The 18,033-nt window shown below is 44.4% G+C and overlaps 1 protein-coding gene and 1 pseudogene across 1 annotated transcript; one reads left to right on the top strand and one right to left on the bottom strand.

Moving 5' to 3' along the window:
• The window catches only part of LOC149272608 (xylulose kinase-like), a 73,903-nt pseudogene extending 70,408 nt beyond the window's left edge, over positions 1 to 3,495 (bottom strand).
• A 7,824-nt stretch (positions 3,496 to 11,319) lies between these two features.
• Positions 11,320 to 16,290, top strand: LOC149272607 (uncharacterized protein C9orf152-like). Its single transcript, XM_089506905.1, has 2 exons — positions 11,320 to 11,542; positions 15,764 to 16,290. The coding sequence occupies exons 1-2, from the start codon at positions 11,320 to 11,322 to the stop codon at positions 16,288 to 16,290; spliced, it is 750 nt and encodes a 249-aa protein (XP_089363031.1).
• Positions 16,291 to 18,033: the final 1,743 nt, after the last annotated feature.

The raw sequence follows: 18,033 nt of genomic DNA, 5'->3' as shown, positions 1-18,033 counted from the left end.
CATATGTTGGAGAACGTAGTTGGCCCCATATAGTCCTTCCCATGAAGTATAGCAAAGCTATTGAAGTAGTTAAATAGTTGTTGCTGCCTTTTGGGTGCCTCGAGACGTCATTTGAATCAAACAAAAAAAAAAAAATAAAAAAAAAAAAAAATCCCAAAAAGGCTTAAGATATATCGTTTCTCTTAAGAACAGCGAGAGAGACCATGCGTAAAATTAAAAACCCTTTAACCTTTTATTTCTAATTCCAAATATAAAAGTAGTAAAATTCTTCCATGACACAGGACAAGAACAGAAGAAAAAAAGAAGAAAACAAAAAACCTCAATAGAGAAGTGGTCACTGACACGTTTCGTCCATATTGCTGGACTTAGTTTTAATCACCTAAAAGTCTTACTTTTATATTTGGAATTACAAATAAAAGGTAAAATAGTTTGAAATTTTACGCATGGTCTCTCTCACTGTTCTTAAGAGCAATAATCTATTTTAAGCCTGTTTGGGATTTTTTTCTTCTTTTTTTTGTCCTAAAATTAACTAAAAATCCTTCACGCAGGAGAAACCCACGAGGGTTAACCCTTCATACTGCATGAGATGTCATGGAGATGAAAGTACATCTCCAACCTTCAATGGTTTCAAAACACTTCACTCTCCAAGGAACTTTAAAGCAACTTTATGGAACAGAAATACATATATTTTAATTAATAAGGAATTTTTCAGACTTTGCTATTTGTTTAAATTCTTCACGTACCCAAATTCTGGGAGGTCTTTGTCAAACTGAACATTGTCCTCGTACACAACCCGCAGGTGTTCATTAACAGCAATGACCTTTAGCTGCAAAGAGACGCACAATTTTGTGATCACTATTAGGATTATAAATAGTAAGCATAACAAAAGAGGATTTGTCATTCCATTTATGTTCAAAGAAGGTCTCACGGAAAAAAACATTTGTATTGGAGCATAAAATAAAGTGATGCGTATTAACTTTTAGAAAGACTTGGTTTTATTGGATTTTGCTACAACAAACCCCCTTTATCTGCAGACCTGGAGCCGCCGTTGCTGTCAGTCATGTGATATTTTGGGTGACTTTCCCGGCTCAAACACCGCACTGAGCTGATGCTTTATGGCGATGCTAATGAAGTCCGTCCCTCCATAGCCTTTCGTTAATCAGAGAGTCCGGCTGGGTGATCAAGACTGAGGCATTCTATGGTTTCCCACAGGCAGTATGATAAGGAGTCGGGATGTTTAGTAGTTTGGGGCTCAGATAACAGAGTGAGAACTCATAGAAATGGCTGATATGCAGCTGCCTGAAAACCTTATATTATTGGGCGAAAAACTTTATTTTTTTAAAAAAAGAGAAAATATATATTAGAATATAATATTAGAAACACTTTTGAAAACGTATTTTTAAAAACAGGAGGAAGTTACTATTACTGGTTGGACGCATTAGAAAGGTAATTACAACAAACAATGGGTAAATGGTATTGTCACGGCCTTAAGAGTTTCTTTACTACAACATGTGCTCAGAATCTACGCATAAATCCTACCACGAACTCCGCAACATTCAAAAACGTCATTAAAGATATATATTTTGTTGTTTTTATTTATTTTTAAACGAACCGACTCTTCCGGAAGAATTTAAGTTATTTTTTAGATGCCGGAATACGTATTGAGATAAATATCTTGATTCATACATCTCGCTTTTATCTTTTCCTTTTTCACACTCGAAGAAACAGTCGACATGGTTGCGATTTAATTTATTGATCTACATCAAACCCGAGTTGCTCCCAGTCTGACTCCTGATTGGCCGGTGGCGGCCGGATCGCTGTCCGCAGGCAGATATTTCTAGGCTCCTTGAGAAAGCAGCTTGGAACCTCTAACGTACGAGCTCCTTTCTCGACCCCATGCATTGTAAGAATAACTGCTTTAACAGAATCCCAACGTATCTCAGCATTTTAAAGGCGCGTTAACTCCGGGCCGCTATATTATCCTCGAGGACAACTTAATATTTTCTCAAATTAGCATCAGCGTAACCAGCCCGTTAGACGGACAGCAGGTAAAACCGCAGGTCTCAACGCAGCCGTGAAACCATTTATTGTGTAGTTATTATGGTTTTCTATTTAGATTATTCAGATTTACATAATTCTGCACGGACGTTGCATCTGCTAAAGTTCCGATCATTTTCCACGACCCCTCGGTAGAAATTGAAGTGGAATCCGACCATCATCAGAAGCAGCAGGTTGCCTTCTGTACTCGCGCCATTTTATCAGATGTTTTTACGTCCTTGTGTTCCGTTCCCTCGCATGACGTGATTGCTGTTGCTTCTTCGTACCACGTTTCATGTCAACGCACGATCGATAGTCTCAGGCGTGCTGATCCCCTGATCAAGCAGTCCTCCATAAAGCAATTCTCAAGACTATCTTAGGGGGAAAACCATTTTTAACCATGTGGTTTCTATAAACAGGGTAAACCTCAGTTTTGTGGCTTCTGTTACGTTATATCAGGAGGGTTCAATGTTGGATTGGTTATCGGTTACCGGGATATAATGAGTATTTGCTTTACTGAAACGTTCATAATTTAGCTAACCAAATAATAATGCATGCTAGTAATGAAAGCACCTTAGGCAGAAGCTGCAGCTCCCTGGATCCTCTATAGACAATGATTTTCCACATTATTTGGCTGGAAGCTATGAGAGCACTGAGCATTCACACGGAAAGGGGGGGGGCAGCAATGAATTTGACTAGTGACACATATGTGTGCCATCAGATAAGTGGGGGTGGGGAGAGGGGTAAACGCATATGGGGGGCACCATATAACCTTAAGGAGATTTCTTAGCTATCATGTACATTAAAATGCATTTGATGGATGGGTTATCACATTAAAGAGTATTTGATCATTTTAAATAATTGATGACCCCATTTCCTGCTGTTCCTAAACAAATTATTGTGACTGTAGAAGCCTGTGATAGCTTCATAGCCAAGTGAGCTCCAAAGAGGAGGATCAGGGGAGGAAAAGGGTGATTTAGTCAAAGAGTACACAGTAATTTAGTCCTGTTTTATTATTCCATATTTGTATTTTAGGTTCTAAAAATCATTTAGCCAGTAAAAATGCCACTTTTCTATAATAACCAAGGAGTGCTTGGGTAGGCAAGGTCACATGTAGTTAAAATTTATTAGGTCGTTTTGTTCTATTAGCAGCCAGTGAGAGAAGCAGAGATAACCACAAGAAGCCTCCCCAGAAGTAGAACTTTAGTAGCCACTTGGCCACCTGGCAGCTTTGCCCTGGAGTGTAACAGTGCCATCTAGTGGCAATAGGGTGCTTTGCATGAAATAAGGTACAGAAAGAGTTGTTTATCCTATACAAAGATATAGCATATTGTGATGTATTTATAGCCTGTTTTGATTAACCCATGCATGTCCAGTGTGCAGAAGGAGGGAGAGGAGAGTGCCCATGAGGCATACCTGCTGTGTGCTGAAGTCAAAGCCCAGGTAATGTGCAGCCATGGGGCCGGATCCCTGCAGCCAGCTCTCCCCGTGTGTGTCTGACACTGGGCTGGTCTCTGCTTGCGCACTGATCAATTAATAACCAGATTAGTTAAACTACCACAGAAAGCAGAGTGACAACATTACACCGCACACAGACCCAATCCCCAGCCTCATCCTCATCCTCATCCTCTCCCCTACTTCCCACAGCGTCACGCGGCTTCCTTCCCGCTTCTTATATATGTAGCTGTAATATGACTCCCCCTGCCACAAGGTCACGTAACTATAGTTCCTGCTGCTGGATGCGTCAGAAACATAACTGTTTCCCCTCCCTGATATACAGAATATCATGTATTTTGTTTAGGTTTTATTATGAAAGGCAGTACAGATAATGAAAGAGGAATTATATTGGTTTTTAATTCTTATACATATAATTCTTATAATTCAAGACATTGTAGTAAAATATTATTTTTAAGAGGTTTTTTTTGTCACTTGAGCAAGAGTTAATCTATTGTGAGATCCACTGGAAGTTTTGTGACTTCATCGGTGTCCCCCATTTAAAACCCCAGCATTGGGGGGGTCACATAATGCAGTGTTTTGTAACCCCCATGATAATATTTCCACTGTTCGCACACCGTGAGGTATTGAGAAAGAAAAGTAGATGGAGCGCTATGATACAATTGTAACAGAATATAACAAAATATTGTGCAAGTATCTTATCACAAAAGAAAAAAAATGATACTTAAGTAAACTGTTAGAGGGCCCTGAAAAGCTTCATTTGAGAATACAATTTATCTTCCCCTTCTTTTTCCTTTTTTCTCTAGTATCAGGATAGTGTATCCATAAAATAGAAAGAGAACAAGAAACGTATCATATTATATAAAGCATAAGGGAAATACGATATAGTGTAATCCGTATTTTAATCATATAAAGTTGAAAAAGATTAAAAAGGCTTACTCTTAGCCGTGGTGACTACTCTCACGAGAGTCACTAACAGCGCATATAATAAACGATTCTCAGGAGTCCTGGATATTTTTCTTTGCGGGTAATTCGCGCGTAGGTACCTCCGGATGATGTCACATGATGTGTGATAGGTGTGATGGGAGTGATGTGTAGGTGAGAGTGATGTGTAATAGGTGTGAGGGGAGTGAGGTGTAGTGAGAGTGATGTTATGTGTTGTGATGTGTGATATGTGATAGGTGTGAGGGAGCAATGTGGGATGAGTGTGAAGAGAGTGAGGTGTGATGGTAGAGTGATGATGTTTTAGTAAGTCTGTCTGTTGTGAGTGTTTTGGGGGGGGTATAAGGGACTGGAGGGTCTTCAGCTTTAACTGAACCCCCCATCCCCGGGTTAGAAGGTGCCATTCATCTATAAATAGCTTAACCTGTCCTGAATAAAAAATATATATATGCTTCCCTAGGTTGTCATCTAGAATCTAATTATAACAACACTATAAAAATTGGCCCGGTCTCCCAAGAGGAAAAAATGTGCCCTAACCGCTGGCACTCAAAGGTTAAAACTCGTGATGTACAAAATTAACAGTAACATTAAAGCGCATCAAGTCATTCCAAGGGAGAGAGGACCAGGTTCGTGAGAGATTACAATTTATTAGGTCAAGTAACGGTCAATGAGCAGCGAGGAGTCTGATTCACAAAGCAAAGGTCAAATATGCTGATCAAACAACAATAAGAATCAGCAGATCTCTCTTGGCAGGAGTCCTTGGGCGATGTCTGAATCAGAAAGCCAAATGCATAAAGTCTGGACATCCAACTTATGTGATTTATGAGCATGTATGGCAACTTCCAGTGTAATCCTCATACCAACCAAGTAGAGAGAAGGTCCTTCTTTCCTTCCCAATTTCCATTTTTTTAGGAGCTCAGAATGTCCGTTTGAAGGAATGCATATTTGGCCACTAATATTGTAATCAAGGCCATGCGAGTGAAGATCACCTGCTTGGCTCTTGTAGTGGCTACAGGAACTTTAAAGGTCTTTTTAAAAGAAGTGAAAGCAGGGGAGTGGGCAGGGGCATGGTACCGAGGCACCCAGCGGAGTAAAGTACCACGCGTCACGTGGCCCCGCAGTAATAGTGCGGCAGCATGCATGGAAAGCGCAAGCTGCACTAAAGACAGGAATACCCGTCAGGTAAGAGGGGAGGAAAGACGAGCAACGTAGCGTGAGAGATAGTGTGTCTGTATGTGTGTGGCGTTTGAGTGTATATGCTAGTGTATGGTATTGAGAGTGTGTTATTGTATGACATTAGAGTGTGTGCGTGTATGGCGTTAGCGCTTGTGTTATGTATTATTGTATTGTGTTAGAGCATGCATGTGTGTTAGTGTATGGTGTTAGCATGAGTATGTGTGTCAGGGTGAGCCTAGAGTAGGAAGAAAGGAGGAGACATAACTCTAGCCTATCCCTCTAGCCTTGCAACAGCCCTGTTTGGAAAATTAGGAGCAGTCCGGACAGCCATTGCCACCTGCCACCAGGGCCAGCACCCCCCTAGTAGCATGGTTACCAATCCCCCTAAGACTGTGTATTAGAGAGTGTTGGACCTCTTGTACCAAGACCCTTTACATGGCTTTGTTATCTATTAAGAGATAATTATATAGTTTATATATCTCTGTTTCTATACACATTATTGGGGGTTTTAGGGCTGTAGAACACTGTTATACCCTCATACCCAGCAAACATTCCGAGCTCCTAGAAAACATGGGCATCATTGGAGAAAAGACAGACCATACCTCCCAAAAGTCTGACACAGCTGTCCCGATTTGGACTCCTTAAATTTTGTCCGACCAACAGAAGGACACTCGGTTATTATTGTGTTTTTGTTTTGTTTGTTTTTTTAGAATATTCTTTTTTTTGCCTCCGGTGAAGTCACTAAAAGTTGAACTTGTTATTGTAGCTCCCTGTGTCTGGCGGATCAGATTACAGTTTGTTCCGGTTGCATCGTGTTATTAAACTTTAGAAATGTTGCCGTAACCTTAGCCTGAAGATCCGGCGCTTACACAAGATCAGTAAAAAAAAAAAAAATCCATTCAGTGTTATCAGATACAGGTTACTTTTGCCTGTTCCTGGTCATGTAAGGGTTAATGGCAAAAAAAAAAACAACATATATATGGGATATGGAAAATATATAAAGGGACAATTAACTAACATGCAGGGATTGGACACTGTGAAGTTGCAGGTCTCCCACAAAACTAAATAAAAGAATAAAAGAAACACACATATTAATTAATAATATATATATATTTATATATACACAACCTTTTTATGGAAAACAAGGACATTTCTGTCAGTAACATAATTGCAAAAGAGTTTCTAACGATCAATTAGCCTTTTAATCTTAAACTTGGATCAACAAACACAACGTGCCATTGGAACACAGGAGTGATGGGAGTGATAAAGGGCCATTGGAACACAGGAGTGATGGGAGTGATAAAGGACCATTGGAGCACAGGAGTGATGGGAGTGATAAAGGGCCATTGGAGCACAGGAGTGATGGGAGTGATAAAGGGCCATTGGAGCACAGGAGTGATGGGAGTGATAAAGGGCCATTGGAGCACAGGAGTGATGGGAGTGATAAAGGGCCATTGGAGCACAGGAGTGATGGGAGTGATAAAGGGCCATTGGAGCACAGGAGTGATGGGAGTGATAAAGGGCCATTGGAGCACAGGAGTGATGGGAGTGATAAAGGGCCATTGGAGCACAGGAGTGATGGGAGTGATAAAGGGCCATTGGAGCACAGGAGTGATGGGAGTGATAAAGGGCCATTGGAACACAGGAGTGATGGGAGTGATAAAGGGCCATTGGAGCACAGGAGTGATGGGAGTGATAAAAGGCCATTGGAGCACAGGAGTGATGGGAGTGATAAAGGGCCATTGGAACACAGGAGTGATAAAAGGCCATTGGAACCAGAGCCGGCCTTAGGTATTCTGGCGCCCTGTGCAGACTACTCCTCTGGCGCTCCCTCTGCCCCTTCAAACTACCCCCCCTCTGCCCCTTCAAACTACCCCCCCTCTGCCCCTTCAAACAACCCCCCCCTCTGCTCCTTCAAACTACCCCCCCCTGCCCCTTCAAACTACCCCCCCCTGCCCCTTCAAACTACCCCCCCCTGCCCCTTCAAACTACCCCCCCCCCTGCCCCTTCAAACTACCCCCCCTGCCCCTTCAAACAACCCCCCCCCTGCCCCTTCAAACAACCCCCCCCCTCTCCCTACTTCTCCTTATCCTAACTTACCTCGAGGAGTCCTGCAGTGGGAGCGGGAGGCATCCGTCCGGCGTTCAATATGAGATGCCGGCACCGCGACGGAGTCACGGAGAGTGAGGGGCGTCGAGAGGTCGCTGAGAACTTCACGAGCAACCGCTCGGCGCCCCTGCCCGGGACTTAGATTAAAGCATCGGGGGGTTTTTTTGTTTTTTTTTTTAAACTTTATTTAAATGAATGATGTTAAATAAAGTTTAAAAAAAACCTGATGTTTTAATTTAAGTCCCGGGCAGGCGCCCCTGCTACAATGGCTCCCTGTGCGGCCGCACAGGTCGCCCACCCCTAAGGCCGGCCCTGATTGGAACACAGGAGTGATGGGAGTGATAAAGAGCCTCTGTACGCCTATGAAGAGATTCCATTAAAAATGTCATGAGTTTTCAAGCGTTTCATGCCACAATAAAAAAGGAAGAAATGAAAAATCGAAGAAAACACAGAAAGTAACATTATTTGCGTGGGTCACGGTCTAGCAGCCGTTCAGATATCCAGCAATTATTTAAGGATTATTCAGACGTATAATTAAAGAGTTTAGAAAACGCTACGAAGCCGACTGCACGGATCTAACAGGCATCAGTGAGAAGGGATTAGAAGGCGCGCGTAATCTGGGTGTCACTCGTTAGTCACATAAAGGACTGTGCTGATTGGCTAACGCTAAACTGATTGCTTTTAATAATAATTATTGAGAATTAACATTTCTGATTCGTGATCATTACCGAAAGATGCGGAAAGTTCTAACCACTTGCTCTTTAATCCCAGGATCAGATGCTAGGATTCTCAACTTGCCTTCCTTTATAGGCTTGTGCTTTGGGGCCCCGAGTTCTGGGGACCCGAGTGCTTTAGTGGATGAGCCATGTGAGCAACAACATACATCGGGGGAAAGAGGCGGATGTATAGGGTGTCTCCGACCTAAAAAGCAGGACAGAGGTAGAGCTCAGTGGGACAGCGGGATTGAGTGGCAAAATTGGGACTGTCCTACATAAAGCGGGACAGTTGGGAGGCATGGGTGTGGCTTGATATGCAAATGAACTGGTAAGGATATGTAAAATCAAAATAAGATTGTGAATACTGCCGTTTGAGTGAGAGTTCGAAAAAACGATCGATCTAATGTGATCTAACGAATATCTACCAAAATAAAATAAAAAAATTCAGTTGAGGGGGGCCAACCCGTATGTAAAATAGGATTGTGAATACCGCCTCCTGCGTGATAGATCTAATGGAAAAAACAGTTGATCACGGGCCTAACTGTAGCGACCCCGGCGACCTCTTCTCATACCGGTTCAAAATAGTTTAGAAAGGGCCCTCTCGAAACCATTTTGAACCGGTACGGGGAGACCGGAGCGTATCGGGGTCACGTGACGTGAAATCGAGGAAGCGCAAGAGCGGTGAGAGGTAAGCGGGGGCGGGATATATGTATATGTGTTTGTATATATGTGTGAGCATGGATGTGTACTTGTGTATGTGTGTTAGTGTGTGTGAGCATGGATGTGTAGGTATTTGTGAGCATTGATGTGTAAGTGAGGTGAGATGGAGTGTGTGTTAGTGAGTATGAGCGTGTTTCATTTGCATTTACATATGTTGAATGTTGGAAGGGGGGCAAGAAGCAAAGAAGGCACAGATGAGTTGTGTGGGGGCAATTGTGGCACTGACTAGCTGTGGAAGTCGGGGGGCCCAAGGCCATTTTCGCACCAGGGCCCCGTGGTTTCTTGTTACGCCCCTGCAGTTGATCTAACTGTTAATATGGGGGGCTAACCTGGGGGTTAATCGCATTTAGCAGCATATAGGATAGGTACAGAATCACTTAAAGAGTCAGTAATGTTAGAAAAAAAACCAGTAGGTGGAACAGCAGCTTAAAAGCTTGCAGTGTTTAACCTTCAAGGGAAAAAGAACCTGATAGATCCGCTTAATGGATATCGCGCTAAAGAGATCCACTAATGTTTCATTTAAGTGGAACGGCACCTTTAATAACCCAGCGATGTGTGCAGACGTGCCGATCGCAGATCACCGCGATGCAATAACCTGCAGCGCTTAAATATTTATATAAATAAAGTCTAAATTGGCAAAGAAAGGAAAACAATTCTTATCCTGGCGTTTGAACAAAGAAACGCGCGACGGGTGCAGCCGATTTCATAAAGCGTTTAAATATCATATTATTCAGCGGGGGGCGGGGGGGGGGGGATCTGTGAATCTGGCCCAAGAGCCGAGGGGGGGGGGGCTGGCAGAGGATGATGGGAATTTTAGTCCACTTGCAGTCATCTGGAACATTCGGGCCCCCATCTAGTCAGCCGGTTTTTCCCGTCAAACCTTAATCAGTAGTTGGTCTCGTCTTAGATTCAGGAGCCGTATGCCATATCTCATGTGTGTTTTAAATCCCCCTCGCTACCACTTCTGCTCGGAGGCTGTTCTATGTATGTACCACCCGCAGTTCCTTTACACGTCTGTAATACCCAACAAAATATTGACCAAGCCTATTTTATTAAACTTATGATCAAGTTTGACTTTTTGGAAACCGGCCAACCTGGCACGAGACGCTTTTGCCCTTGGGAAGAACGCAGTAGAAGAAGTATTTTGGAATGAACGCTGTTTGAACGAAGGTGAACCCTTTCCTTTTCCACCCTGATGGGGAGTCCTAGAGTAACGGGGCCCAATGGGGGCCCAGCTACTGCCCCTTTGGATCCGGCAGAAGGTGCTTTTTGGGGGCCACAATTTGTTTAATAATCTTTGGGGTGGGACAGTATCGGGAGCAAAGTGTTCCGCTGAAGGGGTTAAATTATTTTCATTGTGGGTCCCTTGGCTTGTCTTTTGGGGTTACCATGTGACCCCCTCAACATTTCAGGGGGTGTGGCAAGGGGGTGGGGCTGTGTGAGAAGTGGGTGGCACCGGCCCTAGAAGTGGGCATGTCTGTATCCACCCACCCATGTTACCTCGCGGAAGCCGCGTGAGAGTTAAGTTAGGACCCCCACTGATCTCGCAGCTCCCTCGGCCAATCAGGTGGGATCGGAGGATCTCCCTAACTGGCCCGTGACCGCCACTGCCTGCAAAAGAGGGGCCAGCGGGCCAACTACCCGGGACGGTGCCCGTAAAATCAGGACTGTTCTGAGAAAACCAAGACTGCTGGGAGGTATGGGTTATGCAAATTGCAAAGCAATTCAGTAAATATGTAATTATGTTTTTTCCTTATTTTTTTTCTGGATAATTAGGGCTTCAAGGTCACTCGTGTTACGTCTGGATCTGCCTCTTCGGCACGGATTTTAGCGAACATAGCCCTAGATTTCTAGGTCAACACGAAAACTGAAACCGAAGTTTGGCTCCCTCCCCGCCGGCTCGGATCCCAGCGCTTTTACTTGGCTATGAAGCCTGTTCTACCTTAAGTCAATAATAATCTCCGTGTTCTACTGTACTTATCATTTACTTCGAGACTTCGAGGACAAGCGGCAGCGAATCTTTACATCGCTCAAGACTTTCAGGCAGAGAGCAAACTTTTTTTTTGTTTTTTGGGGTTTTTCCTCCCCGATCGGTGCAAAGCTAATTCCGCCCCGGTGGGGAGTTTTGCTCTTAATTTGCCGTTTTGCTCGGCCATTGTCAGAAATGGCCGGGTGCTGCAGCTGCTGGGAGAACGTTCCGCTGTGGAAGCAGGCAGTGAAGGCGTATAAATATATGAGTGCGATCTTATCGGTGACTCACACTTCCACGGATCCTGCTGACGACACCAGGAAGCCGAGTAAAATGGACATCCACCAGCTCGAGGAGCAGTATTTCTGCATCAAGCGGAAGCGCAGGGAGCAGCCGCACATGATCGTCTTCAAAGCAGGTGCGTTTGGCTTTTCCAACCTTTTTCAAGTAAACGGGTAAGAATCCTCTCATCCAGGGTATATGACGGCAGACCAGCAGAGGCGGCAGGGAAATAAACTTTTCAGCGTAGAGCTCTGGGGGGGGGGCCCACTTTGGGTGTAGTGGATACGGGACTACAATTCCCAGCATCCTCAGCCAAAATGCCGATTAGCCCCGAAAAGTTTAAGGGCTTGTGGTTTGGTTATGTCGGGATGGAATGTGTGGGTGCACGTGGTTAACTCTTTGTTGACCATCCATTGGCATACCTGGGAACTTTCAAAATGAGCTGACTCCCGAGACTCTGGACGTATTAACCCTTTAATAGCCTGCCGTGAGGGTAGCAAGACGCCAAATGTGTTAACCAAATGGCTCTAGTCCCGGCCCTCGGTGAAACTTTGATTTGCCCTTATTGGAAGATACATTTATTTCAGTCACCTGCATTCAAGCAGGGATATTATCAACCATACTTGGAGCAAAAGCACCAGCTGGGATCGCAGCGGGGTAGAATAGGAAGGAGTCGGCTCCAGGCGGTGTGACCCTGAGAATCTGCCCCTTCACCCTGAGATTGGGGCGAAAACCCTGAGACTCGGGGTCAAACCTTGAAAGTTCCCAGATATGATCATGGAGCAAAACACGATCTCTTTGTTCTCTGCTTATCAGGAAGGACTTTTCAGGGCTGTCCAGATGGGGCAGGGTGGGGGTTTCGGTCCATGCACCAGCACCTGCGCGGGGCCATCCAAGCCGGGACACACATAAAGCACACAAAACAACTGAATAGGAAGTTAGGAACAGAACTGGTCCCGCGGAGCTTCCCTCGTTCTTTGTAGGTGGGAGGGGGTGGGGCGAAGGCGAGGTTTGGCTTGTGCAGGAGTGGTTGGAGACACCAATCAGAGGTGATGCTGCCAAAAAGGCATCTGCTTATGGCCCCTAATGGTCTAAGGGGTCCCCGCAGAGGATGCAGAAGATTTAAGATGTAAAATCTGATATTTCTGTTTCCTTACAGATAGCACCCCCTACATGTTTTGGTTTAGGGGCCTTAAAACCTAGAGCCATCCCTGACACCCCCCATCCCTATCGGTTAGATCCCAAATATGCAAATGGACCCTTTAACTGGGGAAATATATTAAATAAACATATTGTGTAGAGCAGACATAATTGTAATAAACCCCAGCAGGATGTATTCTACATATGCTAACAAAATACAGGGGACATACGCCCAATATACCTGGGTACTTGCTAGGGTTGTCTACCTGAAGTTCCCCCCCCTCTGAACGGGGTATGTCTTCGATAAAGGGGTGGGCTTTCCCATTTAGGCTTTAAAGGGGCAGGAAGTTGACAGAGGCTGGACACAAAGTTAAAGGAGGCTGGGCAGGAAGTTTACAGAGACAGAGCAGGATGTTTACAGAGGCTGGGCAGGAAGTTTACAGAGGCTGGGCAGGAAGTTTACAGAGACAGAGCAGGATGTTGACAGAGGCTGGGCGGGAGAGGCCTTGGCTGGAAGTGGGAGTTACTAAACATTGCGCCCCTACCCCAAGATTGTAGATACTGACCCAGAACCATATTCCATATAAAGGGCAAAACCAGACTGGGGTGGCGGGGCAAATCATGACAGTTTCTGGGTATGTTCATACCCTAAGCTCCCCTAAAGCTGCTGAACTGCAACTCCCATGACTGTGCAGGACGCAAGGTTTCTGTGATTAATACGAGTTTAAGTCCAGGTGACTACCTGTCGAGTTCCCTCATACTGTTATACATCCAGAATATAAGCACATCGGAGACATGAAAAGGAGTTTAAGGCTGTTTAACGTCTGTTCCGATCGGAAGGTCACCAGAAATATTATTAGTTATAACGATCTAACAAACTGCAGTTCGGCTCAAATAAAGGATTCACGGCTCTCCGGAGCCTGTGGTGAAACAATAATGCAACCATGAAGTGCAATTAATTGATAACAACGTTTAACCATCGTACAACTGGCTCATATATATATATATATATATATATATATGTTGAAATAAATGTTGCCAGATGTTGCTTGTCCTACGGGATGTGATTTGAGGTGTAGACAGGGGGAATCACTGATACCTTCTATATGACTTTATAGACCTCGCTGCATTTTAAACCACAGAGATTCTCACGCAATTTAAAGCCCCCTCTGTACACTGTTAATGAGGGTCTTGTGTGGCGGAAGGGCCGCAACCCTAAGCTTTGGTCAGAACCTGAAACTATACAAAAAATATACAAAAACAGTGCAAGAAAAAAAGGACACAGGGATTTCTGTCCCAAGGTGAGACTGTCCCTCCAAAATAGGGACACTTGGCAGGTATGGTTATTTCCGGCACACTAACAAAGGGGAATTTAAAGCCGTGCCGTAAATATGGCCTCCGGAGCTTTAGCTGTTAACAGAGCTGCACGTTTCTAATGTGCCTCTATGTAATAGTTGGATTCCGGCCCGGACGGCAAACAAGATATGAAATCACAGAACAAAAGGCCCTACATCTACTGGGTCAATACTAAACCCATCAGGGCTTTTCTCATTTATCTCGCGCATTAAAGAAACAGATTTGTCCGATGCAGATAGTCCGATACTAATGGGTACACAGAATTAAAATGAACAAACATCCCTCTACAAGATTATACCGGCGTTCGGTCACAGGCAATATTTGTAGAAGGCACTTGACTTTTTTTTCCTATTTCTTTTACTATTCCATGTGAAGAAGAGACCTCTGAGGCCTCAAAAAGCTCATGTGATTCTGCATCTTTGTCTAGGCTGGCCCAATAAAAGGTTATCGCCTTTGATTAAAGACCCCCATCTTCTCTTTGGACCAGTATATCTATATTTTCCGTATTACCGGTATATATTTTCCATATCATGGTTGTTCACCACGCTGCATTCCAATGCCGGAGCAGGGCTGGGGGGGCAATCATATGCAGAGCTGGATCCATTATGTGTTCCATCTATGAACTTGGTCTGGTTAGTGCAATGCCCAATTGGGTAAAGCACATGCATAACAGTAATATGTGGAATATATATTCGGAAATGTCCTATGATCTATGACATCATGTGATATCAGATATCATCCGCTTATTGTAAACGGACCCATGCATGACTTCATAGGCATTTGGGGAGTCCTGGTGTCTGGAGTCAGGGTGTTGGTTGGTAGGACTGACCCAGAACGTAGCCAACAAGCTAGTTACCGAGCATCCAAATGGCTTGGGTGCGGGGGAAACGGGACAGTGAGGACATATTAGTGCAGGGGCGTCCAACGTGTGGCCCTCCAGCTGCTGCAGGACTACATCTCCCATACTCCTCAGCCAGCCCCTTAGCTGTAAGAGCATTATGGGCGATGTAGTCCTGCAGCAGCTGGAGGGCCGCATGTTGGACGCCCCTGTATTAGTGGGTCACCCTTGAGCAGATGTAGAAGAGGTAAGAATTCCGGAACCTGGGGTTTCGTTGTATAGGCGCAGCCATGTGTGATCAGCGGCTGGCAATAAAACGGTTAAATAGTTAGAGGCACCGTATGGCGTGGATTATAAAAATCCTGACACTGGCATCATTGACCGCCACGTATACAAAGTTCCCTAATAATACTCTGTACTTGCCAAGGCGACTCGGTAAACAAGATGAAATTAACCCTCCGGTATAACCGTGATAAGCAAAGTATATAAGAACACCACGGGCTACAGTGTTTCACGTTTATTTCTGTCCCATACATTAGTTTCATTATAAGCACTACAGAACTTGACTTTAGGTGCACCTCTTCTAAATAGCACTTACCTCCTCCCCCTGATTGTATCTATATTTCTACCCAGTCCCAACTACTACTTAGACTGTAAGCTCTATGGGGCAGGCCCATCACCCAGTCCGTGGCCCCGTGTTTGTGGCACTTTTGGTTGCTTGAAATCAATGGGAGAACATTCCACACATGTATTGGGGGTCTAATTGGACCCCTTGGAGCTCTTGCATGAGCCAGCGCTGGTGGTGGCTGGTGGTGAGTATGCTGTGCAATATCTTTGCACATATTGTCTGTTATACATTTTATTCCCAGCATTTTCCCAATATTGAGCATTGACAAGGTTAACATAGCTGCCAACAGTCCTGAGTTTGCCAAAGGAGTCCTGTCATGATTGTCACGCAGAAATGTGTGCAGAGTATCGTTTATCTTCCTACCAACTGATTCATTATTATTTTTTTGGACGCAGGAGAAAATGAATTGGTGTCAGGAGAACCTTTGGTCAACACCGTTCCTGTCAACGGAACCATCAAGAAACCAAAGCCATTTAATGAAGAGATGCCAGCCGCAGACGTCACCCTGGAGTCACAGAACAAAAATTACACGACCAACGGTAACGAATCGTGGCACACGCACCTCAACATGCACCGCATGGTGCAACTGGAAGGTCACTTCGCCCTGGAGAACGGTCCCAAAGAAAAGGAGAAGAAAATGAACTTTGATGACAAAAGCGTACAATTCAACAGGTTACTTAGTTTCGAAAAGTTTCCGAGCGACAAAGGACTCCATAACATGGAAAGAAGGAGCAGGAGCTCTTCTCGGGAGAACAATGACTTGTACAGGAAATCCTCCTTGAAACACCCTATCCCTGCGCACTTCCCTGCCTTGAAGGGGGCATCTCACGGAGATAAAGACTTCTACTACCCCTTCCCCCAGAGGAAGAACCCTCGGATATCTGAAACCGCACGCAAACTGGGTTTATACGTAACGCATTAAAGCAAATATTTGGGAGACGCCATCCGACCTCCTAACCCCAGATCTCCACTTTATTTTGTTATTAATTATCGTGCTTGATGGACTTGTTGGACTTTAGACTGGTGGCTTCCCGCTGACACCTCCGGATGGAAGGATCTCGCTTTTCAAGTGACTGCAGAAACCATCTTCTTCTTACTTTCGTGATCCTCATTACTTCTCATAAATATATCAAGAATGTTTTTGTTCCTGTAAACATTCATTTTATTGTTAACGCCGAAAATACAATAAAAAACCTTAAAAAAATTCCATTTTGCTTTGTAGATCAGTATTTTTGTTGTGCTAATTCTGTTTTGAATTTGAACACTTCTCTTGAGGAGGGGTTATATGTAGGACCTGTTATGGGTTTCTTGCTGTTAGGATTGGCTGATGTACAGAGGAGGAGGGGTTATATGTAGGACCTGTTGTAAGTTTCTCAGTGTTGGCATTGGCTGTCGGGCGGGGGAGGGGTTATATGTAGGACCTGTTGTAGGCTTCTTCCTTTTGGCATTGGCTGATGTCAGGCAGGGGAGGGGTTATATGTAGGACCTGTTGTAGTTTCTTGCTGTTGGCATTGGCCGATGTCGGGCGGGGGAGGGGTTATATGTAGGACCTGTTGTAGGCTTCTTCCTGTTGGCATTGGCTGATGTCGGGCGGGGGAGGGTTATATGTAGGACCTGTTGTAGGCTTCTTCCTTTTGGCATTGGCTGATGTCAGGCAGGGGAGGGGTTATATGTAGGCCCTGTTGTAGTTTCTTGCTGTTGGCATTGGCCGATGTCGGGCGGGGGAGGGGTTATATGCAGGACCTGTTGTAGGTTTCTCGGTGTTGGCAGGAAACGATGAACTTAAATGCTTATTAAAGTGTTCTTTTTTTACTCTACAAGTCCGAGCAATTTTCATGTTTCTGTTGAACCGTAATTTCCCTCTTCCTCGATTAATTTACCTGGTTAGGACTTTGTTTTGAAACTTTATACATAAGACATTATTCTGTATAAATAAAATTATATAGAATGTTACAAAAATGTATTTGTTTATAAATTGTAAACAGCTAGAGCCAATAGGAAAAAATACCCATTAATTAACTGACTGAAAACCCACCCTGTATGTTCAGAATGTTCATATATTTTGGTCCCCCCCCCCCGAAATTTAGCAGGTTATGTGACCCCATAGCAATAGAGCAGTGAACAGAGGGCTCTGTCACAAGGCACAGACAAGCTGTTTGGGGACAAAGATGGTTCAGACAAACCGTTTGGGGGCTGAGATGGCATTATGGCACTGATAAGCTTTTTGGGGGGGCAAAAGCTGGCACTGTGGGACATGTTGATTGGTGAGGTCTGAGTCCCAGGGCAATTTTCACTCCAGGGACTTGTGGTTTACTCCCCTGAAGGGAGATTGTGTGTGAGCGCATGGTGTTAGATCGAGTGAGTGTTGCGTGTTAGTATGTGCGGATATTTTAGTTATGGGGGCGCCGAACATATAATGTGCCACTAACCCTAGGCTCACCCCTGTTGCTTAGGGTTCTTAGGGCACTCTAGGGACAAGGCTGTCGTCAACGGACTGTCCCATGAAAATGAGGACATCAGTCACCTTAAAATAGATGGAACTGTATTAGCTAACCCCTAAATGTTTCTAATGTACCCACCTATGTTAAAGTAGGAATCCCTTTGAAACTATTTGGGTTACAAACCAAGCAGTTAGGTCCATAATTATAGCAAAACTTTGTAGTTT

The sequence above is a fragment of the Sceloporus occidentalis genome, unplaced genomic scaffold (genome assembly GCF_023333645.1).
Source record: "Sceloporus occidentalis isolate IW3139 unplaced genomic scaffold, rSceOcc1.0.p SCAF_433, whole genome shotgun sequence".
NCBI classification, from domain to species: Eukaryota; Metazoa; Chordata; class Lepidosauria; order Squamata; family Phrynosomatidae; genus Sceloporus; species Sceloporus occidentalis.
The sequence above is the reverse complement of the archived record's forward strand: the minus strand, read 5'-3'. Positions and strand labels throughout refer to the sequence as shown.